General features: G+C 41.0%; 1 protein-coding gene across 2 annotated transcripts in view; it reads right to left on the bottom strand.

Moving 5' to 3' along the window:
* Ide (insulin degrading enzyme) overlaps positions 1 to 26,399 on the bottom strand; it is an 86,776-nt gene that overhangs the window by 17,997 nt on the left and 42,380 nt on the right. The window contains exons 5-15 of one of the 2 annotated variants that reach the window (XM_051199577.1): positions 23,910 to 24,032; positions 20,682 to 20,794; positions 20,091 to 20,253; positions 18,918 to 19,010; positions 18,454 to 18,545; positions 16,851 to 16,931; positions 14,119 to 14,222; positions 8,269 to 8,371; positions 6,059 to 6,181; positions 5,162 to 5,244; positions 2,029 to 2,173 (exon numbers count right to left, since the gene is read on the bottom strand). In XM_051199577.1, coding sequence (XP_051055534.1) covers positions 2,029 to 2,173; positions 5,162 to 5,244; positions 6,059 to 6,181; positions 8,269 to 8,371; positions 14,119 to 14,222; positions 16,851 to 16,931; positions 18,454 to 18,545; positions 18,918 to 19,010; positions 20,091 to 20,253; positions 20,682 to 20,794; positions 23,910 to 24,032 — 1,223 coding nt within the window. Of the gene's footprint in view, positions 1 to 1,391; positions 1,537 to 2,028; positions 2,174 to 5,161; positions 5,245 to 6,058; positions 6,182 to 8,268; positions 8,372 to 14,118; positions 14,223 to 16,850; positions 16,932 to 18,453; positions 18,546 to 18,917; positions 19,011 to 20,090; positions 20,254 to 20,681; positions 20,795 to 23,909; positions 24,033 to 26,399 lie in introns of both variants that reach the window. The other variant, XM_051199578.1, reaches the window with a different exon arrangement.

The following is a 26,399-nucleotide window of genomic DNA, read 5'->3' as shown; positions in this document are numbered from 1 at the left end:
GTTACCTAGCTGCTGGACACATCCCAAAACTGTTTAGAAGTATTTAAATAGTCAGCTCTGGCTCAATGTAACTAGGAGGTCAGGCATCTCCATGTCTGAGGCCAGTTTGGTTTACTCAGCCAGTTCCAGGTTAGTCAGGAACGCACAGCAAGACCTTGTCTCAACTACCTGCCTCCTCTAAGGGGGGGAAAAATCATCTTTGGAAATAATCAGGCAGCCCTAATTTTATATTTCACAGCCCGACACTGCTCTCATTTAGTGTTATCTATTAAGGAATCATGATCTTAATTTCCTGCTTATTTTATAAGTTCTACTGAGGTTCTAGATGCCAATAGCACACAGATTTGTAGGGAAAATATAGTGTATATACTATGAGGATTTGCCTTAGAATCTCTTACTTTACCAGCCTCTGAAAGCCTCACATTCAGAAAGCAAGGAGGGGAAAGGCTGTAATTACATATCTGTGTGCAGCACCTGGAGCAACACAGGATACACTTCGAGGAGAACATCCCTGCGAGGAATGACAGGCAAGACCCACAGCTGGAATAAAGTCCTTGGCCACAGGAAGCAGGCTGTGTACCATAGGATCCACAACTATCAGAAAGCCTGCTTTATCACAAATAAATGCTAACAGCTGCTAAAAGCCATTAGCCAGAAACAAAACAAACTGCTGCTTTAATACTTGTGGCTAATTTTGATCTCTAAGTCTCAATCTGTAGATTCTGAAAATGCTTAGACTATACGTATTCTTATACATTAAACAAGAGCAACTTGGAAAATAACGGTAAAAAGAAGAGCACTTCTGCAAAATAAATGAAAATTTAAGTTTTGGGACATATGCCCATTTCAGTTTTTACTAAACATGTGCTTTCGAGACCAGTAAGAATGGATGTGTGCCATTAAATGGATTCGAAACTGAGATATCATCCAGGGTAAGATGTAGGAACAACACATGTAAAACAGTTAATGAAACATGCCACAAAATAAGCTGCCAGGGGGATGTGAACACAGGAACTTTCTACTAGTGTCTCTAGAAATAAGAGATGCTTATGTAATTCAAACACCACAATAATAACAAATAGCTTTTACTTATGAATAGAAAAGAACTCAGATATACTAGGACAAAAACATGCTTCTAGGATTAGTATGTTAAACATCTCAAACAGAACATGCACATACATGTAGCACACATACATGTTCACAAGATGCACTAAGTTCTCCCAGTCACTTATTAGTGAGCTAGTACTAATTTGAATCTTCCAGTCACTGAAAAGGCACAGGAAGAAAACCACCAGCCTTCCTGTTTACAGATGCAGGTATTAATAGTTTCCCAAGCTCAACAGAAAGCTCTAACAGGGTGCTGCCTTTTCTTTGTTTTGCATTTTACTTACAAGTATTGCATTCATTCCTGATGCAATGGCATAGCTCAAACCTGACAGGCGTGCTGCATATGTATACTCTTTTAAATCATCCTTCAATAACCTGATAAACAGGTATGTCATGTTGCAATGGAGAGGATCAGCATAAATGTAGCGACTAACAAAAAGAAAAACAGAAAAATGCTTTGATACCTCACACGGTGGCATGACAATGAAGAGATATGACCGAAGAGTATGGATATGCAGCCTCGTGCTCTGCCTTCTGAGGAAACAGGGTAGGCCAACCTCACACTCTTACAAAGAGATGACTTCATTTTGTTTTCTGAACCTCTCAAGATCTCAGATACAGAATGGGTGAGAGCTAAACCTAGATTGGGCACAATTTTGTTTGAGGAGAAAAATGTGACATTCTGATGAAAGATGTTTAAAAAAAAAAAAAAAACCAAAAAACAAAAAACAAACCTCTGCATACTATGAACGGTACACAGTGGAATGTTAGAATAAAAGCTAACGTAAAAATTAAATGAAGAGAAAATATGATAAGCCATGGAGATTTTTAAAATAAATTAAACTCATACCCACAATTAAAAACGCTTCCATCAAATTAATATAAAAATGCTGAGTGGAAGGCTGAGGCATGGGTACTTACATACATCCCATAGATGGTATTTTGGAGGTCATAGCTCAGGCCCGCTAGCTCTGCTGCATATGCATACTCGTTGAGTGAGTCTTTGAGAAGCTCAAGGTACAAATAGGCCATGTTACAGTGCAAGGGGTCCACATAAGCAAATGGGCTGGAAGAAAATGTTGACAGTCAAAGAGCTGATGAACTACTTCCCAATGTGCTGCGGCCTTTCGAGACAGGCGAAGAAACCGAACATTAGCTTATATAATTTCTGAGGACATGGTTGAATCCTTGAATCTGTCTAAGAGGGAAGATGTCACAAGTACGCTACATGTGTGCATTGGTGGCAGAGAGGAAAGAACTGGTTATCTTGGATGGTATGAGGCCAGCGGTCTTCAGACTTCTTAATACTGCGTGTGACCCTTTACCATCCTAATACTGCATGTGACCCTTTAATACACATCCTCATGCTGTGGCGACCCCAACCATAAAATTACATTGTTGCCACTTCATAACTAATTTTACTATTGTTATGAATCGTGATGTAAATATCTGATATACAGAATGTCAGAGATGTGACCCCTGTGAAAGGCTCACAAGCCACAGGTTGAGAACATCTGGCATAGAGAATTAACCAGCTAGGAAGGAAAGGCAGGTGAGAAAGTGAATGTTTGAAGTGCATGGCTGCCTTCAGCAGCTGAGAGGAGGTATAACTGGTGAGTTGATTCAGCATCGGCATGTCTTCTCTCTCCAAGCAAGCTACTCTCGTAAGGTACAGGAAGATGTAACGGAGAAACCTGTGTGCTCTAACTGTATGGCCTTAAAAGAGAAAGATTTAAAAGAACCGTGAAAATATTAGCTTACCCCTAATCAAGAGAACTAGAGCATTACTGGAACAAACATTAATAAAGCAGCTAGGATTTTAAAAAAATTACAGTATGAGAATACCTATGTGAGAGTGTATGAAAAGAGAAGCAATTGCAGCATATAACAGGTAAATAAAACCAGATATCAACTTTCCTCTCTCAGACAGGAAGCTATTTTCCCCAGCAGCAGAGTAGGATTCAAACACAAGTCAGCCTGCTTAGTTGACTATACAACACCGCTTACCTTTATCCACACCAAGGAAAGAGCCGTGCACTCAACAGTATGCATCACAACACACTTACTACAGTGCTCTCTAGGAACTGAGAGCAGAGGAGGAGTGTGCGGGGCTTATAGCTTAACTGGCAGAGACAAGCAATAAGCTAAAGGCTGATATGCCAGGTGGTGATACGGTTATGGGGACGGGGAAGCAGGAAATAAAGTCAAAGAGAAAAATATCTAAATGGATGCTGCCATTTAATTCTCTCTTTTAAAAAACGTATTCATCTACCTGTGCACACATCTATTACCTATTATATGGCACATATAAAATTCAGAAGTCAACCTGGGGTAGCTGGTTCTCTCCTACCATATGAGTCCTAGGATCAGGATCGAACTCAGATTATCAGGCTTAGTGGCAACACCTTTACCTGCTGAGTCATCTCTCTGACCTTGTTTTAATTCTCTTACAGTATTGCATACGATGACAAATGCTCTTTAGGCAATGAGGAGCTTTACACTTAAGGCATTATACACCCACACCCACAACCCCAACCCCCCCCACCTACACCCACATACCAACACCACATACAGTGGCTTATGGGGGAGGTGGCGGTGAGGATGCCAGCCCATCAAAACAAAATAAGGCCATGACATCAGGTGGGTCTGAAAGTTAGTAGTGCCAGGGTTGGTGGTTCAATACCATCTGATTCAAGCTTAGAAAAGAATGACAAATGTCCTAAAATACCAAGTCATATGACTGTGTGTACAGGGTACTGAAATAGGCCAAAAGTTTAACCTTTAAGAGACATTGATTCCACTGAAATATGTAAATTCTGGCCCAAATACATTATAATCAGATATTAAAAATGTACATATTGTTCACAGGGTCTTAAAAACTGTGATTTTTAAGTATACATGATTTAATGTATATATAAAGTATACATGATTTAATCCTACTTCTGAAAAGATGAAAAAGACACAACACACACACATACAATTCCTCCCTCCCTCCCTCTCTTCCAGTTATTCAAGTCAAAGTGTACCCCTGGCTACCCTGAAACTTGCTCTACAGACCAGGCTGGCCTCAAATTCACAGAGATCAGTCTGCATCTGCCTGCTGAGTGCTGGGATTAAAGGTGTGTGTCACCACTGCCCAGTGATAAACTCATTTTTAAGAGAACATCTAGTTCAGAAATGTAAAATTACAGTCTAAGTCAGGTTTGGTAGTGGACATCTGTAATCCCAAGGCAGGAGAATAGTCAGACTGTGTTAGTTCACATTATTCTAAGGCATTCTAAGATTTAGCAGTTTAAATCCACTGACATTTAACCATGAGATGCACACATGTCTGAGGATCAGAAACGTGAAAACTGCAGTTTGGTAATCCTAGTTCAAGGTGTGTAATGAGGAGAGTCGAGGCATTCTCTGGGCTTTGCTCCTCTTAAGGATATACCAGAAAGTGAAGGTCACTTCTGTAATTGTTAGAAGGATCCATGCATGGACCTCTCTAAAAGGCAAACATCGTTACATGAGTTATGTTTTTGAGATATTATCTCAAAAACCAAAACCCCATCTCCCTCCTCTTTGAGTGTGTGTGTATAAACACATTCATGTGTTCATTTACTCACACAAATATGTGTATTTATTCACACATGCATATATGTGCATGTGAGCACATGCACACACACATATTTATTTATTTATTTGTTTATTTGTACACACACATCCCTGGGCAAGTTTCAGGAATTAAAAAAAAAAATTAACCAATGAAAACATTCCAATCATTAATTCTTTCCTTAACGAACCTTCTCCATAAATCTATAGCTTTTCTAGATTCCCAAATCCCAAAGGATAATAAGAGCCTCCTAATAAGAGCTACCATAAATCAACTCAGCTAAAGGGAGCACTCATTAATGCAAGGAATAATTAACTTTGATTCTAAGCACTTCTTAGCAGTCTTTTCTTGTCTAGGAGAAATCTAATCCTTATTATTTCAAGAATGCATGCTTAAGAAGAGAAATCTCAACAAAAATGTAATTGTTGTTTTCCTAAATTGGACTCAACTACATACCTGAAAAACTCAAAGTTGAGACAAGCTTTCGGCAAGAAAAATTTATCATCTTGCTTGAACCACAGCTTACTCATGGCTGTATCCTGTGACAGAGAGACAGTTTGGTTAGGGAAACAGAGGTGCATTTCACAAAAGTATCTGCTCGGAGCACCCATGAAGCTGAGGGTCAAAGGATTCTGAAGTTGCTGCTGCCCCACAACCTTGAAGCACCAGGTTCACAAGCAGAACAGAGAAGCTTGCCAACCCCTGTGGCAGAAAGCAGCCAGCCTTTACAGCCAATGAGTGGGGTGATGAGAACATGATGCAGGAGACAGATGGGAAACACTGGCGTCATCTTTCTACACACCGGGAGCCCAAGAAACCCAGGGCATCTTTTGGATGGATGTGTCAGCCAGCCTCTAGAGTGATCTATAACCCTGCTGGCTGGGCTTCACCCTCGTATAGTCCTGCTCTAATCAGAATTAGTCTGCCTAACTGACAGAAAATGACAGACTCGATGGTACTCTACCCCCAAGATTCAATTGTAAGACTCTGGCTCCCTACTTGGTCACTACTTTCTAGTCCATTAGAGCCCTGACCTTTTTTTTCTGCAAAAAAGCAATCCTCTATATTCTATTGTTTGGTAGTTTTGTTTGCTGTTGCATTTTTAATTTCTTGTATTCTTTTATAGCATTTCTATCATTTCATAGGATGTGACAAATCCTAAATCAACAAAGTATCAAACAGAAGAAATTACCTCTATTTCTCCATGTAATAGGTCTGACCTTTAAATTTAAAACCATTGACTCTGTGGCTAAGGCAAAAGGAACACTTGCCCACTTCCCCCCCCCCAAGAGTTGGGTACCCTAAAAGGAAACCCTCATCATAAACAAATAGACCACAGACTCAACACATTACCTTAATGAGAGCAGGGTAGGATGTTGCATCTTTTTCTAATGACAAAATCTCAAAATTTGTAGGAATAAATTCATTCTTTGTTGGAAGTTTAAATTTCCCATTCAGTTCAGCATTTTGCCATTTCTAGATGAATAATAAAATACACACATACAAAAGCAATTATTAACAGAACCCAAGAGTTAAAACTACTGTCTTTGGGCTGAGGTTATACCCAGGTTCGGTCTATAGCAATAAGTGTTATCAAAAAGCAGAGGCAGAAAGATCCCTAGCAAGATACCAGCCTGGCTGATTTCTCAAGGGCTATACAGGGAGACCCCAACTACAAACAACAACAACAAAAAGGTATCTCTGCTCGATGTGAGCAAACAGGGAGGAGCATTCTCCCTCATATATGAAGGGGCTACAACCAGAATCAGCAGTTTCTGATGGATTTTCTTGCAACTTGAGTTTCTCTTTCTGGTACTAAGAAAGACTTTACATTCATCTATATGTCTCTCCCCCCCCCCTCCCACCCCACCTGTCCCTGACCCCTCTCTGGAGCGTCTACTCAGCTGTTTAAAGAAAAATCTGTGTGGAACACAGAGAAACTGATAGGATCATATTGCTCTTTAAAAGATAACCACCTATCTACACAGGGATAATCAAATCCACATTCTCAATTGCTGTTGCCTCCAGTTAGAGCCTGAAGGGCAGGCTAGCTGGGCCTCTTCCACTTTGTTACTCCTAGCTTTTTCCACTTACTGATTGTGTATGCAGCTGCACACACCACAGTGCCTATTGTAGAGGTCAGAGGACAACCTGTAGGAATCAATTATCTCCTTCCACACACCATGGGTGCATGCAGGCTCTGGGGATTGAACTTGAGTCATCAGCCTTGGCAGCAAGTGATTTTATCCCCCCTTGAGCACTGTCACCAGCCCATCCTTTCAGGGCTTCTTAAGGTCTGACCCACATTTCTTTTAGAAGACATGCAAAGTGCCTAGTGAGCCCATAAAACAATGAAAAGATTTAAGGTTCACACATGAACTGGTTCTAACTTTCTAATTGGTGCCAGCAGGACAGATCACAGGCCATTGACAGTTGATCCCTAATTTACAACATGTTATCAGCTGCAGGGACTGCTCAGCTGTGAAAGGCTCAGGCTCACAACTAAAAGGCTTTTTATTACTGAAAATTCAAAGGGGCAGGCAAGTGCCATCGGTTCTGGATCCCATCACTTGTCACCTAGCTAACATGCCACAGCTTTGTAGACGGTGCAGTTCAATTTTGGTGTCAACACATAGTATCTTTGGCATGGGCAGAGCATCGGTGTGGAGCACAGGGTTTTTAAGCAGCAGCTTGTCTCCAGAAAGGCTGAGCGGAGGGCTTGGAAACACACAGCAAGCCATCTCACTGCTGAACTTCCAGATAAATTAAAAAAAAAAAAAAATTCTCTGGCTGTTATAGCCAGAATTTGGTAAACGGACTGCTCCCTTTGTCCTCAGTTTATTGCAGCCCAGCACTGACTAAAAAAGATGTCTGTCCTTCTGTTTAGGAATATGGATTTAGTCACACCCCATCAGGTACGCTGGCCACGGCAGTCTGCATACCTGAGCTCCATCTCGGGAACCCATTTGGAACTAGAAGGAGAGAACTGGCCATACAGGGTTATCCTCTGACCTCCACATACATTTTGTGCAAACACAATAGATAAAAAATTAGAAAATATTTCTTTTCCTGTGTTATCACTGAAAAAAAAAAAGTTTATTACTTGTAAGCTTTTCTGGTACTTTTGAGTAATAGACACAAACTCAAGGGTCCACAGTCAACAGGGAAAGAGAGAAAAAGATTCTATGTAACTAAGCAGAACCTCAAAAATCTGACAAATGTAGTAGAATGCAATCTAAGCACAACTGTTTGGAAATAAGTCACAATTCCCTTACGTTGGCAAACAGGGAAAAATACAGCGCTACCGAAAAGTAAGGACAGTGTGTGCCAGCCAGGACTGCACCAGCACTGCCGGCTCTCCACAGCTGTGCCGGTCCTCCATGGCCGGCTCTCCACAGCTGTGCCGGTCCTCCATGGCCCCATGGCCCCTGCTGCCTTATCTCGTGCCTTCCGGGGACGGTAAGGACAGCAGTGGGCCACCACTCTCCACACTCCGGAACCTATGTTGACTCTCCGGGTCCCCACATGTCGGGCTTACTCACTCCCAGGTGACGGGAGCCTACCTGAATGACTTCCTCTGGTATAGCTTCTTGCTTGTACTGGGTTCCATACCATTGCTCTGTGCGGTCAGTTTTCCCTTCAAATGATTTGGAAACTATTGCCACCCTAGAGACAGATGGAAAAAACAAACAGAAACAAGCCTGTAAATTATGTACAGGACCCTGACTCATGAAAATGTAAATTATGTCCAAGAATGTGTTGGGCCTTATCCTTGTTTGCTTTCTGTTGCCGTGGTAAACACCAGGGCCAAAAGCACTCTGGGGAAGAAAGGGTTATTTCACCTTGCAGGTCAGTCCTCCACTGAGGGATGTCAGGGCAGGGACCTGGGCAGGGATGGAAGAATCTTGGAGGGACACTGCTTACAAGCTTGCTCTTCATGGCTATCTCAGCTATAAATAAATAAATAAAAACATCATGCCATTTCTAGTTCTCGCTCTCTGCTCCACAGATGCAGTTCAAGATGTGAGCTCCCAGCGTCTTGCTCCCGCTGGCATGCCTGCCGCTTGCTGCCATGGTTCCCTACCATGACAGTATCTTATGCCTCTGGAACCATAAGCCATACTAATCCTCCTTTAATAGGCTGCCTTGGCCATGGCATTTTAGCACAGCAATGGAAAAGTAACTAATGAAAGGAGGGATGGTAGAAGTAAAATGTCCACAGGCAAAGAATATTTTAAGAATCATTGGGCTGAAGATGTAGGTCAACAGCAGAGCACTGGCCATCATGAAATATGTTGTGAGTTAGATGTCAAGCATCACGAGGAATAAGGAGAGGAGTACGAAAAATCTCCCATCAATAAAATTCTGTAAGCTTTTCCTGGCGAGCAACATCACAGACACTTCTCTTACCTGTCCCAATGGAATCATTACATGTCCAGCAGCACAGTCAACTTTCACTGGGACAAAGCCTAATTTGAACCTTTTGGATTGAGGGATTCTAGCCAATTAGCTTGGCTGGACTGGCATGAATCAGTTAGTTCAGCTTCTTTACTGTCAAAGTCAAATAACTAGGTTTATGTCAGCACTTCCCTCCTTCCGTCCATCTGTCCTGAGACATTTGGTGGAGCCTCTGAGTGCTGCCCTCAAGCTGAACGCCTGATGCTACCATCAAAACATCCCTCTGCTCAATACCATTCACTTTCAGAATCTCCTTTTCTTTCCCATTTGCATGTATCATGTATGTGTTGTGCATGTGTGTGTGGGTGCATGCACATGGCAGTCTGAGATTGATGATGCTAAATCGTCCTCAATGTTCTTCCACATTGTTCACAAAGGTAGGGTCTCTCAATCAAACTCAGAGCTAACCAATACTGTTAGTCTCCCTAGCTACATTGCCCAGGGATTCGCTGCCTCTGTCTTCCAAGGCTGGAACTCTTAAGCGGTTCAACATGGCTACCTGTCACTTACCTGGGTTCTAGCAAGCCATTTTTCCAGATGCAGAATCATGATTTCTATTCCAAATAACAATGGATAGTTGTCTGAATTACCTTCTATCCCTTATTCACGCTACAGAACAACTGTACTTGGTCTTATCAACCTGCTTTGAAATAGACAAGCTAATCAACTCAACTCACCTATCTGCCAATCTAGACTGGTCTACCTGTCATTGACCACTACCAATTCTGGAAAACAAGTTAAATAAGAAGAAACATTCCACAAAAGCACAAGAATCAGAGTTTCAGAGATGAAAGAGTTCTGTCACAAGGTCCACAAGGAAATGATGTATGCTGACAAGTCAAGAACCTCCCCAGGGGCCTGCAAGACAGCTCAGCAGTTAAGAGGCATGCACTGCAGAACATGACTGGATTTGATCCCTGGAACCCACATCAAAGTAGAAGGAGAGCTGGGAGGTGGTAATGCACACCTTTAATTCCAGCACTCGGGAGGCAGAGGCAGGAGGATCTCTGAGTTCGAGTCCAGCCTGGGCTATAGAGCTTCACAATAACCGAGGATAGCTAGGGATACACAGAGAAACCCTGTCTCAAGTAGAAGGAGAGAACTGACTCCACAAAGTTGTCCTCTGACCTCCATAAGCACGCCATGGAAAGCACATGCCCACCCCCAATGACGGATGTGAGAATGGGAGGGCCAGGTTGGAAGGCAGAGGGGAGATGGGATGGAGGGGGACAGTGAGGGAAAAGGCAGAATTCAAGAGCATTTGAGGAGCAGTATGGGAACTTCCTATAATATATGAACGTGATATTTCATTGTCTACAATAATGAGGGGCATAGAATCCCTCCTAGCCATCTTTTATTACTAAAAAAAGCTTTCAGTCCTGAGACTGGGTTTCATCCAATTGAGTTGTCTGAAAGGGTCTCATGGAAATCTCCAAACAATTGAGGTTATTGCCAAGACAATAGGTTGCTCTCCACAAAGTGATAACAAGGACCCATTGTTGAAGACAACACCCATACAACTCATTGAACACAAAGAGACAGAACTGGTGCCTACATTGTGTGGAGACATACAGTTTATGATTTATTAAAGCTTGCCTAAGGATTTAGAAAGCAATTTTCTTCTGAATCCTCAGGCAAGCTTTAATAAATCATAAATAATATATCACCATACACATAAAGCCCTCACCCCATGTTCTAGTGTTTATGACATGGAAAGTCACACTGCAGGCTACAAAAAAAAAAAAAAAAAAGAAAAAAAGAGAAAAAAAAAAAAAAAAAAAAAAAAAAAAAGAGAATGTGAACACCAACCCAACCACAAAACCATTGGTCTACAATCTGTCCTGCCTGTAAAATACACTAGGACCATGGTGGTACAAAGCTTGTGGGAGTGACTAACTGATTTGACTTAAGGCCTGCTTCGTAAGACAGAACCTGTACCTGACACTGCTCAAGTGACCAAGAACCAGAGTCTAGACAGCCCAGAGACCCAGAGTAAAACCAACTACTATCCTCATAGACACACGCCTTACTCAGCCACCGTCAGAGAGGCTCCCTCCTGCAGCAGATGGGAACAAACACGGAGACCCACAGCCACACCCCTGAGTGTGTAAACGAGGGGGTCTCTGATTCTTGTGCCTTCTCTTGGGGCTCTTTTCTTTTTCTGTTGGCTTGTCTTATCCAACTTCAATACAATGGTTTTCATTTTCCCTTATTATATTTTATTTTGTTAAGTCCTGTTGGTATCTCCTAGAAGCCTGTTCTTTTCTAAGGACAGACAGAAAGGGAGTGGATCTGGATGGGAGAGGAGGTGGGCGGAAACTGGGAGAAGTAGAGGGATGGGGAAACTGCATTCAGATTATATTGGATAAGAAAAGAAACCAATGTTTAATAAAAGGGGAGGCTAGACTGCAGGCCTACTGATGACTTCATGTTAGCGAAAACATGTTTAGGAGTGCAAGAGTTGGATGAAGTCCACCTGGAAACAAAGGGCTTCCTCACTACAGATATTAAGAGAAGGGTGGTTTCCAGGGAATGACTTCCCATGAGACTTTTACAAATAATGCCTGAGAGAAAAAGAAGACAATAGCTGAAGGATGGAAAGAGGTGTCACAGGTAATCTGGACGGATTCAGTTACTCTTAGGGCACAAGGCTGACAAGTAGAAACCTGGCTTTGGTAGATACTCTGACTCATGTCCTTTGAGATCTTGCCAAAATCTCTGTGAAGATCTAAATTAGTCAGTCATTTAGCCTCTCCGGGCCTCAGTTTCATTGTTTTTCTACAAAGGAGATTCAAATTAGATTAACTTTATTCTTTCACTAGTAGAATCCTACAGTTTCATAACAAATTAGATTTTTGTTTGTTTTAGATGCCAGTATTAAACCCAGAACCTTGCACATGCACCACCACTAAGCTACACCCTTAACCTCTTAGGTTTTTAAATGATAAACACAAAAGAAAAAAGTGCAAAATAAACAAACCAAAATTCTATTGATAAAACAAGATCAAATACCAGCAAAAGACAAGTGATAAGAAAAACCTGACTTATGAAAAATGGTGAATCATGCGTGTGTGTGTGTGTGTGTGTGTGTGTGTGTGTACCACTGTATACATGTCTGTCTGTGTGTTGTGTATCTTCTCAATCACCGAGCCCTCAATCCAGCTGCTATATGTTGTTTCTGAAACTAAGGAGGAATTACTTTAAGTAAGTAAGGAAGAAAAAGGAGGCTAAACTGTGGTGATATGTTAGTTATGAACTAATAAAGCTTGCCTTGAGACCAGAATGCAAAGCTAGCCACGGCCATAGAAGCTGGGCAGTAGTGGCACACACATTTAATCCCAGGACTCAGGAGACAGAGGCAGAAGGATCTCTATGAGTTCAAGGCCACTCTGTGCTACATGACTCTCAGTCTACATGACATGAATCAGTCTAAAAGAGTAGCAGAGCTCACACCTTTAATCCCAGCACTAGAGACAATATAAGGAGCACAGTGCAGTCTCAGGCAGCAGTCTGAGATCTGGTGAGGAGCAGTGCAGTCTGGAGATGCAGTCTGAGGTTCAGTGGATCACCCCTTCAGTCTGAACACTGGTAGAGGTGAGAGCTCTCTGGTGCTTGGTCAATTTGCTTTTCTGGTCTCCAGGCAAGATTTATTAGATCATAATCAATTAATATCACCAAAACTGTCTGTAAGTTTGGATTATTCATGTTACACTAAAAGCTTAAGGAACATTCAGTCAACTTTTCTTGAGCCCTTACCACACCAGCTTGAGTTCTGAAAATACTCAATAGGACACATAGCTTAAAGCAAATTGTGCCAAGCTAACTCATGTTAAAAGACACGGTGCCACTCTTACTAAATTATCTTTGGAAAACACCATGGATCTTAAATGGTGCAGTGAACCAAATACAGAAAAAGCAAAAGCTCAGGCTAGGTGACCATAAGCCAGTGGGTTAGGCACAGACTACTGAGAGAATTCTACAGTCAATGGTTAAGACTATGAAAGAGACCAGAAGACAGGACTTGAGTGGATTCATCATTAATAACAACTCCCAAATGAATAGGACCATTTATGAGTCAAGGTAGGCACACAGCAAAGGTACTCCTGATGCACCAAGGTAGAATATGATAAACACATCAAAGGTATAAGGAGGAGAGTTATGATGATGATGATGATGTAAAACAGGTAATAACCATGGCCCAGCAAATATTATCAACACTGAAAAGAAATTTCTCTACCTCAATACTTAATGAGCTCCCATCATTAGAGGAACTTAGACTGAGGCAGGTAATTATGTAAGTGGTACAGGGTAAGCTAGCAGACTGGTGGGCTGCATCCAATGACCTCTGACATTCTTCTCATTCCAGGGATTTCCTTTGCTGCTGTCAATCTTAAACTTGTCTCAGTGGGATTTAAAAAATAATTAAGCAATACAGTTCTTGCCAGGCAGTCGGCAAGATTATCCCAGGCTGTTCTGCACTTCCTTAGTGACCTGCCTCAGTTATGATGACAGCAATCAAAGGATCTAAGCCTCTACAGGAAAAACAATTTTCTTTAAAGTTGTGGTAAGGAGAAAAAGAGAAGTCTAATTGCACAAGATATCAAATTTAGAAACATGCAATTTAATCAAAAGTAAAGCACAGGCTCCAGCATGTTCACTCCTAAAAAACATTGGTACTGACAAGCAAACACTACTATTTAAATCATGATTTTTCAAGGGTGTGTGTGCATGTGAGTGAATGCCGTGTATGTGGGTACACATGCTATGTTATGCATGCATGGTCAGAGAACAACTTTGTGGGGTCAGTTTTTTCTTCTACCTTGGGATCAAATTCAGGTCGCCAAGCTTGCATAATGAGAGCCTGTCTCAAAAATAGATAAGTAGAAATAAAAGTGTTTTATTCACAATCACGAGAGAAGTTTAGTACGTAATAGTAAAATCTGCAGATGACTCACCGGACATTTTCTGGTCTGAGCTTATCAAGAACCATGTCTATCAAGTCAGGTCTAAATTCTTCCAGCAAATACTCAGCTGTAAGCACTCCATTTAGGGGATAATACTGTGAAGAGGGGAAGCACAGATAGTTAACATGGGAAGGCTATCACAGTGTTTGTTAATGTAAGCAGATTTCTAATAAGTTAAGTTTATTGATGCATAGGTCCCTTTCCTTCAATTTGTTCCATTCCATTAGCAAGCACTCTGAGGCCCTGCGTGTTACTCTGTTCCCTGATGCATCTTTCTCTTGTCCAGTGCTGGAGACTAAACCAGGGCCTATGCTTCCTCAGCTGTTCCTGACCCAAACCTGCCACATCCTTAAGTCCTAAAATGTGATAATTCTGACAAATATACTGTCAGCCTTCATATATTTATATTACTGAGACACTTTTTTCCGTGAGGTGGGGAAGTAGAGTCTATAGCCCAGGCTAGCCTGGAACTCAACATCCTACCTCAGCCTCCTACAAACATGAGCCACCAGACCTGGCTCTCATATTTGTTTTGAGGAAACATATATTTCTGGTTAAAAATTGATATTTGCTAATGATTCTCACTACTAATGCCTTTTCTTTTGGGAAATTTTGTGCGGGCTTTGGTAAAGGATGGAAATGTGTACAATGGTAGCTTCTCTGGATAAAATAAAATAATTCTTTGGGAAAAATCCCTGCTACTGTGGAACCAGGAATTCCAGTATACACTCCTAATTACACCAAGACCAGGAAAGTTAGAGATTTACTAGACACACCTGATCCCAAGGATGAACCGTTCAGATCCAGAGCCTGAGGCCATGAAGGGCAGGAGTTCAGTATAATGGGAAAGAGTAAGACATGAGGACCTTCCCTTGCAGGAGCGCTGAGGGGAACAGGCCCATGCAGTAGACTACACGTAATGCAGAAGTCCTTTTCCAAGGTCATGCATTTAGACAAGGGCCTCCATTCCCTTGGGGGCTTGAGGAAAGTTCCTGCTTGATATCATTTTTCTTATCTCTAGCAAGAGAAACATGTGGCCTTTCATTAACATAAGACTGGCGCCTACTGTCAAGGTCAATGCTGTATTCCTCAACTCTTGATCTTAAATTACACTCAGCTCACATGCCCCTTGTCTCCTGTTAAATCCTATGTGCAACTATAGGGTATAAAAGTGTGATCTTTTCTCAATTAAAGGCTGCTGGCAGCCATCCTAATTCACCCTCATATCATGTCCATCTCTTCCCACCACCCAAAAAAAGGTCTCTGGCACTGAGACAAACTGGATTCATCTTTTTTTTTTTTTTTTTTTTTTTGGTGTTTTGAGACAGGGTTTCTCTGTAGCTTCGGAGCATTACCTGGAACTTGCTCGAGGCTGGCCTCGAACTCACAGAGATCTGCCTGCCTCTACCTCCCAAGTGCTGACACTAAAGGCATGGGACACCACCACCACCAGGCTCATCACAGAAATTGTACTGAACTCCTTTTCTGTGCTAGCTACTACTTCAGGGACTGAGGGCATAAGGGTAGAAAGACACATGAAGTCCTTACTCTCCAGGGAACATGTACTCTAATTGGCACAATAAACAAACGGTGGAATAATAATGATAGGAACTGTGAAGGAAATAAGAGCGGCAGAGGCAGAGGCATCATTTGGGAAGCCAAGGAAGGTCTTCCCAAAAGCCATCTATGATAAGGAAAAACAAACACCAGAGGGACGCACTCCATGTACAGACAATAGCAAGTTCAAAGGTCCTAAAAAGAAAAACCAAAGGAAGAGCCAGCCAGGCCTGACACTGAAGGCCTGCGGAAGACAGGCTGCGCAGGAGGAATGCTGTTCTAGGCCTGCCAGAGCTACAAAGCAAGCTCAAGATCAGTTAGAGCAACTCAGCGACAATGTTTCAAAATGAGAAAAATACAAGTGCAAAGAAAGAGGCCTGGGGTGCAGCTCTGTGGTGCAGGCCCCACCTAGCCTATGAGAGGCCATGCATTCAATCTCCAATGCCACAAAAAGAAAGGGGTACGATGAATGTGTGAAAGTGAGAAAGTTAGTACAGCCGCAGCAAAACGGGCACGGAAGGGGAGGCTGGAGAGCGGCTAGGAACGCGGCAAAGATGGCACCTCTCAGATTCCTGCAAAGGCCAAGGGCGGTCTGGATTTGATGGTAACTCTCAGGGAAAACTGTTGGTGAATTTTAAGCATTGGGAGAAAACAATCTGCATTTAGTTTTCTGAACCCCACGGTGGGGCTGGAGGCTTATAGTGCTTACCTGGCATGTATGTGGCCTTGAGTGTGACCCCAACGCCACAAAATAAAGAATTTTAAAGATGTATGACTTAAAAAAAAAAAAAAAAATCACTGACGCTAGAAAACTACTGTGGAGAACAAAATGGAAAACCATGCAAGCAGCAAAGTAGCAAATGACAGTAGCTCAGACGAAAGCAGTGGCAAGGGAAATGGGAGAAGGGACAGGAGCAGCTGACACATGCTGTAGGAATGAAAAATGCAGCCAATAAGCAAAACGCCCACATAATGAAAATACTATAGAGGGAAGTTTTTAGGAAAAGGAACTGTAATATTCTAAACAGATCTTGTTGTCAAAGGTTGCCCTGTGCTAAACTGTCTGGTTTTATGAGCCCCAACTGTATCATTTGTGTAGTACTATAGTAACACACGGAGGACTTAAAAGATCCTACACACCACCGTACACAGGAAAATCAACTTACATGCAGTTTTCCTGCAATCTTGGATGTATAGCCTCGTGGTCTCTCTTTATCTTTAAACCTAAAAGCAACAGCATTCAAGTCCTAAAACAGAAAGTTAATCAATTAGACAAAAGCCGATTATTATTCAGAAATACATTTTTAGTGTTTTGTTTGAACTATACAGTCTTTGTACTTCCAATTTTATCATCATTACACTTATGAAAAACTGGCAGTACTTGATTTAGGAATGTATAAGACATGGAAAAAATTACTTAAAAATTATCAACATAGGCATAAATAAAAATAAATAAACAATTCTAAATGAAGGTAAACTGAGAGGAGCCACATCTAGGCATGACAGCACAGTTTTGGAATCCTAGCACTTTAGGAGGTTGAAACAGGAGGATCAGAAGTTTAAAGCCAGCCTAGAAGGCACAGCAGTAAGATGATGCTTTAAAAATTAAAACAAAACAAAACAAAACAAAAAACCCAAAGGTTCTACACCTTAAATCACTGAGCCAACTGGTCAAGGCATCAGAGAACTGTGTACAACCTGTGAATCCAAAAATTCCACAGATGATGATTCAAAGAAATGCTGCATGTTAGAAATTATTGTCATAATTTCCACAAGCAATAATTATACATTTTGACTGTGTATAGCAGCATATTCTTTAGGCTGGAGATATAGTTCAGTGGTAGGGTGCTAGCTTAACCCACACAAAGTATAGTACTTGATCCCCAGCATCAGTGGGAAAAAGTAACCCAATCCAAAATTCATGTCAGAATTGTGATAGGTCTTTATATATAAAGTATTTTTTTAGACTTTAGAAGAAGTCTTTGAAAATTTGAAAGACAGCTGGGTGGTAGTGGTTTAGTCCTTGAACTTAGGAGGCAGAGGCAGGTGGATCTCTGAGTTTGAGGCTAGTCTGGTCTATAGAGAAAGTTTCAGGACAGCCAGGGCTATTCAGAGAAACCCTGTTCAGAAAATAATAATAACAATAATAAATAACGATGAATTAAAAGAATTGAAAGACAAACACTTTCTGCGTTATATATATTGGGGAAAGGAAAAAAAAAAAAAAAAAAAAAAAAAAGGCCAGATACAGCCTTTAATCCCAGCACTCGGGAGGAAGAGGCACAGGTAGAGAGAGCTCTGTGGGTTCAAAGCAGCTGGTTTACATAGTGAGACCTTGTCTCAAAAGGGAGTGTGTGTGAGGGAATGGAGGCTTTTCTACACATATGATAAAATAACTTTAAGGAACACAATTATTGCACATGAAACAATTTATTGTTTCTTTTAGAGTTCACTGTAGAGCTTTCTCACTAGATTTAAAAACTGATTTCATGCAGCTTCGGGCAGGAAGTAACACAAACCCTGAAAAATGCTAGTTCTCCTCCTACAGAGGCTATGTAATATCTCAACCCCTAAACAGGGCCCCAGCGAACAAATTAGACTTCTATATCTAAGCCTTAACTAATACAACTATGCATTGCAACATTTTAGACTTTAATTAGGGAAAAAAAACCCCAAAAGTTTAAATGGGCCTTAAGGTTAAATTAGTTCACATATATTTGGTTTTGAAAAATAGATTCCTTAAGAAAAATTTTGGTGAAACAAAAGTACCTTGCACTCTTGGAAAACCCATTCTTGAGGTCCTTCTGCACGTAGCTTCTGAATGTATTGAAACATGTGCAAAATTATATCTTCAACATGTACTGGAAAAAAGGGGCACACTTAAAAACCATTCAGTCCTTGAATCCTTCAAGCATGGATCACTCCTAAGGGAATCGGGCAAGTGGAGATGGTCCCTTTCAGAAAATGGAGTCCTCGCCTCCCTGAGTCTGGGTTTATTTATCCCACACACAACCCTCTGGGCTCACAGATAAATGACAAAATAGACAAGTATACATTCTACCAATATAACATAAAATCAATTGTTAAGGGGTAAGAATCATCACAAACAAAGGCCAAGTTAACACATAGAGAATACGATGGAGAAAGCATATGAACTAAAGTGTTTACAGCTTCTCAACATGAAACAGACCTATGGCATGAGAAATTAAAAAATAAATCCAATCAGTACTTACATAACCCTTCTTCAGTTAAGTCCACATTAATGATGAAAAACATAAAACCCCGGGCTCCTTCCTTCTGTCCACCAACCAGGGTATTAACCCAGCCTGCAATATTCAAAGAAAAAGGCAATTAAGTTAAAAGTGTGGTTTTTCTTTTTTTAAAATTGTATTCTTATGTGCACGGTGTATGTGTATGTGGTACACACATGCCAGAACATGATGTGGAAGTCGGCTCTTCCACCTCCACACGGGATACAGGGATCAAACTCAGGTCATCTGGCTTGTGCAGCCAGTGCTTCCAGTGATGGGACAGTATGCCAACCCTGGTTTCTTTCACAAGGGACATAGCTCAGTGGTACAGTGTTTACTTCACACCTATGGACACTTTGATTTCAATCCTGAACACCACACACGCACACTTTGGAACTCCCTGTGTAGCTAAGATTAGCCTTAGACTTGCTGGATTTCAGGTATGCACCACCACTACTTCATCCAAGGACTATCCATATCATATAATTGAAGAAATTAAAGTGGACCCTGCAAGGAAAGACTTAGCTCAGGAAGCTCTGGAAGCACATCAACCTCCACCAGCAATTGCACAAGTGCTTACATGTATACAGTAGCAACAGTAAGTCCTGAGAGGGCTTTGGAAACCATCTTCTTTCTAGATCCTACACCTTTCTGATCTGATGGATCAAAGCAGGTAAATAAGCAATATGTACACATAAATACTTAGGGGGAAAATCCATCACAGGCTTTTCTTTCAAATTTTGAGATAGGCTGGCCTCTAATCGGTGACCTTCCTGCCTCGGCCTCCTGACAGGTGGGTTTACAGGGATGTGCCACTGCACTCAGCTGAACTGTGACTTTCTTCACCTCTTTACCACTTAAAGCATAGCTGAGTATATGGCTCAGGGGTAGAGTACCTGCCTAGCAGGTGCAAAGGTTCAATTCCAACGTACATGATGATAACTTATGAAATAGCTCACCTTCACTAGTCAATTAATAATCAAGGGTAAAATAGGTTTGTGAAAAGGAGCCCCAAACAAAGCAAAGACACAGTAACAATGACCACTTTACTTAAGACCACCAACGGTGTCATCTAAAACCCTTCCTAGGTGACAATGAGGGGCCCAGTGAAAGATGGGGGGGACTACATTCAGAGCACTGCCCAAAGACACTTACCCTTTGACTTGAGTTCTGACAACAGGCTCCCAGGACCTTCATGCCCAATTAGATGACCAAGATAATGACCAGGATTAGATTTGTAGTACTGCTGAAGGTCTGGTATGGGGAACGTCACATAAAGATTCCTAATATCCTTAATGGGTACTATTTTATAAAGTTGCTGGGAAAAAAAAAAAAAAAAGACAAATCACAAAATATTTGCTATATACAACTTCTACAGAGTGAAATACTTAGTAATAATGAAGAATGCTGATTTTTGGTTAATAAGCTGCCAGACTGCAAAGAAATGACCACAAAGAACTAAGTGAGTCTGGTTCTCTTTCAGGACATATTTATTACATGGGCTAAGTGATCTGGGCTTGGTGCCCTAGGTGCCCTGGACCCTGAGACAGATTTGGATACTTGCCTTCTGGCACTGACAACATTTTTAATAGCCTGCCAAGGTCACAGCTACACAAACTACTCGTAGCATGCCAAGATCAAAACATATTTGTGCATTTTTAATTGATACATGTCCCTACTACATATAAAATTGATTTGATTCCATGATACCCACAAATGAAAAATAACAGAATTCTGGGCACGTACTTTAAGATGTTCTTCTTGGAAAGGATGCTCGGGAAATTCAGGCAAAGGGACATTTTTATTCTCTACTTCAGAAAATAACTTCACCACCAGATTAGTCAGGTCATCTAAAGATTCTACAAGAAACGAAGACAAAGAACAGAATTTAACCGGCCAGAACCTGAAGTACAGATAGGATTTCAGGCCTTAGGACTTCTGAAATGTCTTCCAGTTTTAAAAGAAAAACCTGGAAAACATAAAATAAAAAGGCCCTGAATCTGATCAAGATGAAGCGGTCAGACTCACCGCCTACACTGCAAAAAGCTTCTGCGGAACACTGACAGCTGTGTCTCTCACAGTCACTTCTGCTGTGCAGATGCAAATGTCCAGACAGTTTTCATAATAGATTGCATATATATTGTCCATATATGTAACCTTGCAACAAATCCCAAACAAATATCAGAGGCAACAGAGCACTTAGCTATGTTCCTGGATGGCTTGGAATCTACTTTGTAGACCAAGCTGGCCTGGAATTCACAGAGATCCATCTGTCTATACCTTATAAGCATGGGGACTAAAGGTATACACTATCACAACCAACTACTTAGCTGTACTTAGGAAAATGTGCACAGTCAGACAAAAGGCAGACCAGGGATTAATTGTTATATGACAAGTGAACTGGAGAATGGGTGAAATGTATTTGATGCAAGAGCTGTCAGATGGCCAGGCATGGAGGCACACACCTAACATTCCAAAGGAAGGCCAACTTTGGAGTTTTTTGAATTATAGACCAGTCTGGGCTACTTATTTTTAAGAGTGGAAGAAAACAAAACGCCAGGAGACATCTTTATGCACTGATAGAACATAAAACTTGAGGCATGGAGGACTGCCAACTGTTTTGTCAACATCAAGTATTAATGACAGTGAAGTACTTCAGATAAGTTTTACCAGATATGCTACAACTCTCTGTATTTCTACCCTTAACACACAAAAACCACATGGAGATTTTTTTTTAAAAAATTATTATTTTATGAGTGTTTGCCTGCATGTATGCATGTGCAACACACGCATACCTGTGGCCTATGGAAGTCAGTAGAATGTGTCAAGATCTCTTGGAATTGGATCTACAGATGGTTCTAAGCCATCCATGTGAGTGCTGGGAACCAAGCTCAGGTTCCCTGCAAGAGAAACAAGTACTGAGCCATCTCTCCAGCACCACCAATGGAACTTTCTAAAAGGCAAGGCACCTGAGTAACACTGCACAGTCTGGCTTTCCTAAGCTGAGAGCACCAGGGCCCAGGGAGCTGAGCCTCTTAACTGTGACATCAGGGCTTCGTAACCTCTCATTGTCTATACTTGATCGTTACTTATTTGCCAAATGTTTGGACATTTGGTGCTGCTACAACCAGAAGAACTCCTATAACAAAGACAATGTTTTTGTCCTTTCGTCCCCAAAGAAAAAGTGAATCCTTTATTTATCCAGTAAAAGACAGTGTTTCTTCCTCACATCTCTGTAATGCAAGGACACATCACCCAGAATCCACCCTCAACTCTACTGAGCTCAATGCAGAAGCCAGTTAGGTTGGAAGTGATGTGTACTGGCCAGGAAAATGAAACATCTGATTTTTTTTTTTTTTTTTTTTTTTTTTTTTAAGATACTTACTCTATCACTTCTATTAAATCAAAAACACTGAGGGCAGAGCTCAAGTTTAATTCAGTTAGTGCCATTAGCTGTTGGGGGATATTCCATCATACTGTGAACCCTGAGTTTGCATTTGTGTTAATTAAATAAAATTAAGCTTGGGTCAGGAGGCAGAGTTAGCAACTAGTTGACAGAAAGTAATCCTAGAGCCTCAGAGGATGTCTGGGAGAGCCAGAGAGACACAGGAAGTAGTAGGGTGGGGTTTGGAGAGGCACAGCCTTTTCTGGAGTGGCTAAGTGGGGAAGCATGGGCCTTTGGAGAGGTCAACAAAGAGGGAAGGTTAGCTAATTAAAACCCAGCCTCTCCGAGATAGCAGGTTTTCACCCCAGCATTATGAACCTTGAGTTTTAGTTAAAGCTACCTTTAGTTAAAGGTGCCTGTGGGGACAAGGTTCCCACCAGGCTGTGGCCTGAGCGCCCAGGGCGCCACTAGAGAAGCAGGGTGGATAAGTGAGGAGTTGAAATGGCTGTCTGAGATAGCTAGCAGTAGATAGAGTTACAGCCACTGTGCCAAAGTTAAAATAATTAGTATTTATCACAAATCTTGGCAGACATCATACATTTTTATCTGAGATACAACGTAGCTTTTAGGTACCCATTTTCCAGGACTGGGTTCTACATATCCAGTAACTTAGGCTATATATCTTTAGTAAGCAGTACGACAAAGTTTTTTTAGGTTACATTTACTTACATGTGCGCATACACAATGGGTCAGAAGACAGCCTCTCCAGCCCCCATCTCCATTTCACAAGCGCCAAGTCCACAGAGTTAAGTAGGTGGTATATCTGGCCATCAAAGTCTACTGAACACTATAGAGTGTGAGTTCTAACTGCTGCACTACATTCATACATTTTTAGCATTCTGTTTTTTCATTATGTCTTGTATCCAACCCAAATATAACTATTTTAATTTTGGGCCAGACTCCTACCTATAATTGCAACGCTTAGTAGGCAGGAGCAGAAGGACTATCAAATTCAAAGCCAGCCTGGTCTACACAGTGAGACAATGCCTCAAATAACCATAAAAAGAAATTGCCCTTCAGAAAGACTAGGGCAACTAAAAGTCCCATTTACCACCAGCAATATACAATAGCAGCCACATCCAAACCCAGCACTGCTTAAAACAAAGCAAAAACACAGCAGTTTGAAAGAAAAACATATTATCAATAATCCCCACCTTAAAAATAAATCTTTGGTGCTTACAAATACTTCCTCCCATCTATTGTCTTTTACATTTTCATTCTATTTGCAGAATTTTTAACTACTATAAGATCAATTCTGTCAGTCTTCTACCATGTATCCTTTCCTTATTATGATAGATATTACTGATAGAAAACCTATCAGTAATTCACACGTTCTTTTTGGAAGACAGCAAGCTTAAGTAAAGTTCTCATCTGCAGATCATCTTCAAAAGACTATGAGCAGATAAACACCTATACCTCATACTCTTCTAATACTTTGTAAAAAGTCAAAATGGACAAAAAAAAAAAAAAAAAAAAAAAAAAAAATCAAAAACCATTCCCTAACTATGAATTTTTTGAAGAGTTCTTACCTCGACCTAAAACACAAATAGCCATCAGATTGGACGAATAATATGTGGAATGAAATTTCAGGAGTTCTTGCCTTACATCGATGCCTTCTTGGTTGGGTCGAGTCTCTAGAGTGTATTTGTTTCCTAAAAACGAATGAAAGGTATTTCTTAGATAAGGCACCATTTGGGAACTTAACAGTTTCCTTGTTACTGACACTTAAGAAACTATAAGATGAACCTTAAGAAACTAACATGTTTCATGTTTGAACACAGTGTGAATGAACAGGGGCAGGGCAAAACAGTAAAAACAGATTATTACTTTTATTTGTTTGTTTGAGGCAGGGTCTCTTTGTAGCCCAGGCTCATTTGATACATTAGACCAAGCTGCCTGCCTTTTTCTCTGAGTGCTTGGGTCAAAACCACATCTGGCTAACTAGTAATGTTTTTCAGAATTTTCCATAAAGAACTAAAAATGTTATATGAAAGCTATGCTTGGTGGCATATGCTTATAATCCTAATAGTTAGAAGGCTGAGGCAGAAGGATTGCAGGTCAGACTGCTACATAGTGAGTTTGAGGTCAGTCTGGGTTAAAAAGACTTTGTCTCAACAGCAAATGAATAAAAACCTTGTTAAAATCTTCAGGAGATAGGCATTATGGCCATTTTTAGATAAAATGAGATCCACTGGCTTCCAGTCACATTTGCTTTGGTTTTCAATTCCCTGTGCATCCTATAATTAATTGAACAGACTCACTGGGGGAATCTTTTTGGAATTTACCAAGTTACACTTGTGGAAAGAAAAGAACAAATTTACTATTTTGAGAAAAAGCATTAAATTTGTGATGTGAATTCTCCTGGGTTTCATCTAAATTGGGAAAAATAGGATGCAGTGTCATTTTTATAGCTCGCAAGTGATGCACATGGTATGCCAGTGTGAGCTCTCCGCATATCAAAATCAGTGACATTCTGTAATAAAGACCTTGTAAACTAGGGGCTGCTGCTACAGGGAAGTGTATGTATCACACAAAAAGATGCATGTATTCCAAATGAGAGAAAGTAAACACTAGAGCTTGAAAAGTAGAGAAGAAAGCTGAATTCAGTCCTGGTGACCGTTTCCCACCCAAAATCCCACATGTAGGGAACAATGTGAATACAGCTGAGTTAACAACAAACAGTTCACTCTTCAGACACACAATGCCCTAAATCAGTGCTAATTCAGCTGGGTCATTTGTACCAAATTAAAATGCTACCACTCAGTTCAGAAATCCTACCTGGCTCTGTCAATATTAAAGCAAGCCCTAGCTCTAGACTGAGGACATCAGGATGTTGATTGTGACCCTTTCACCCAAGGTCTGATGGGAGAAATCCTGCCTTGGCTGGCATTTAGGACATTCAGGAATTCTTTTTTTTTTGTTGTTTGTTTGTTTGTTTCTATGTTTTGTTTGTTTGTTTGTTTGTTTGTTTGACAGGGTTTCTCAGGGTTTCTCGGTCTAACTTTGGAACCTATCTTGGAATTTGCTCTGTAGACCAGGCTGGCCTCAAACCCACAGAGATCCTCGGTCTGTGACTCCTTCCAGTGCTGGGATTAAAGGTGTGCACTACCACCACCAGGCAACATTCAGGAATTCTTGTTCTGCCTGACTCCATCAGCTGAAAGTTAAGTAACTTTGAAAAAGCCTCCAAACATCCCAAAGGGGTCTGCAAACCCGATGACATGGAGACATGGCCAGTGGTCAAGGGCAGAGTTATACCTGACTCCTTCACTCCCCACTGTGAGACAGACAACCTAGGAGCCTGAGAGACAGGATGAGGCTGGGGATGTAGCTCAGCATGGAAAATGCTTGTCTAGCATGTGCATGGTACAGTATCAACACAAGGAAAAGAATGTGTTGTGTACGTGAAGAGGGCTTTGAAAATTAGAAAAGCCATTAAATGCACTGCATATTTTCACTGTAACAACTACTTGAAATTGTATTTAAGACCAGAAACAAAAGTCTATAAACAGTACCAGTAATCCAAATTCTAATTTTCAAGAAAATAAAATTGACTTTTCCCATATATTTTGAGACCATTTTTTTCTATTGTGAAAAGGAATCAGTATGATATTTTAGATATCTGTCTTAGAAATTATAAGTATCTCATTACTAGAGAGATAACACAGGCTGCTCTTCCAGAGGACTTGGACTCAATTCCCAGCAGCCACATGGCAGCTCACAGCTATCTGTAACTTCAGTCCTGGGAAATCTGACACCCTCTTCTGGCCTCTGTGGGTACCAGACATACATATGATGCACAGATATGCATGTAAGTAAAATACCTATATACATGAAGATAAATAAATAAAAATTGATTTAAAAAAAAGAAACTATAGGTGTCTTGAACTACCTGTGTAATAGTAAAGGTGCTCAAGCAAAGGCCAAACCTACAGCACAGCCACAACAGCCCTACGTGATCTGAAGACCCGTGGTTTAGAGTATTATGCTAAAGATGAATTAATTCCAGTTAGTTGGAA

This window comes from Phodopus roborovskii, unplaced genomic scaffold (assembly GCF_943737965.1).
Source record: "Phodopus roborovskii unplaced genomic scaffold, PHOROB, whole genome shotgun sequence".
Taxonomy (NCBI): Eukaryota; Metazoa; Chordata; class Mammalia; order Rodentia; family Cricetidae; genus Phodopus; species Phodopus roborovskii.
Note: the sequence above shows the minus strand (reverse complement) of the source record. Positions and strands in the feature narration are given on the sequence as shown.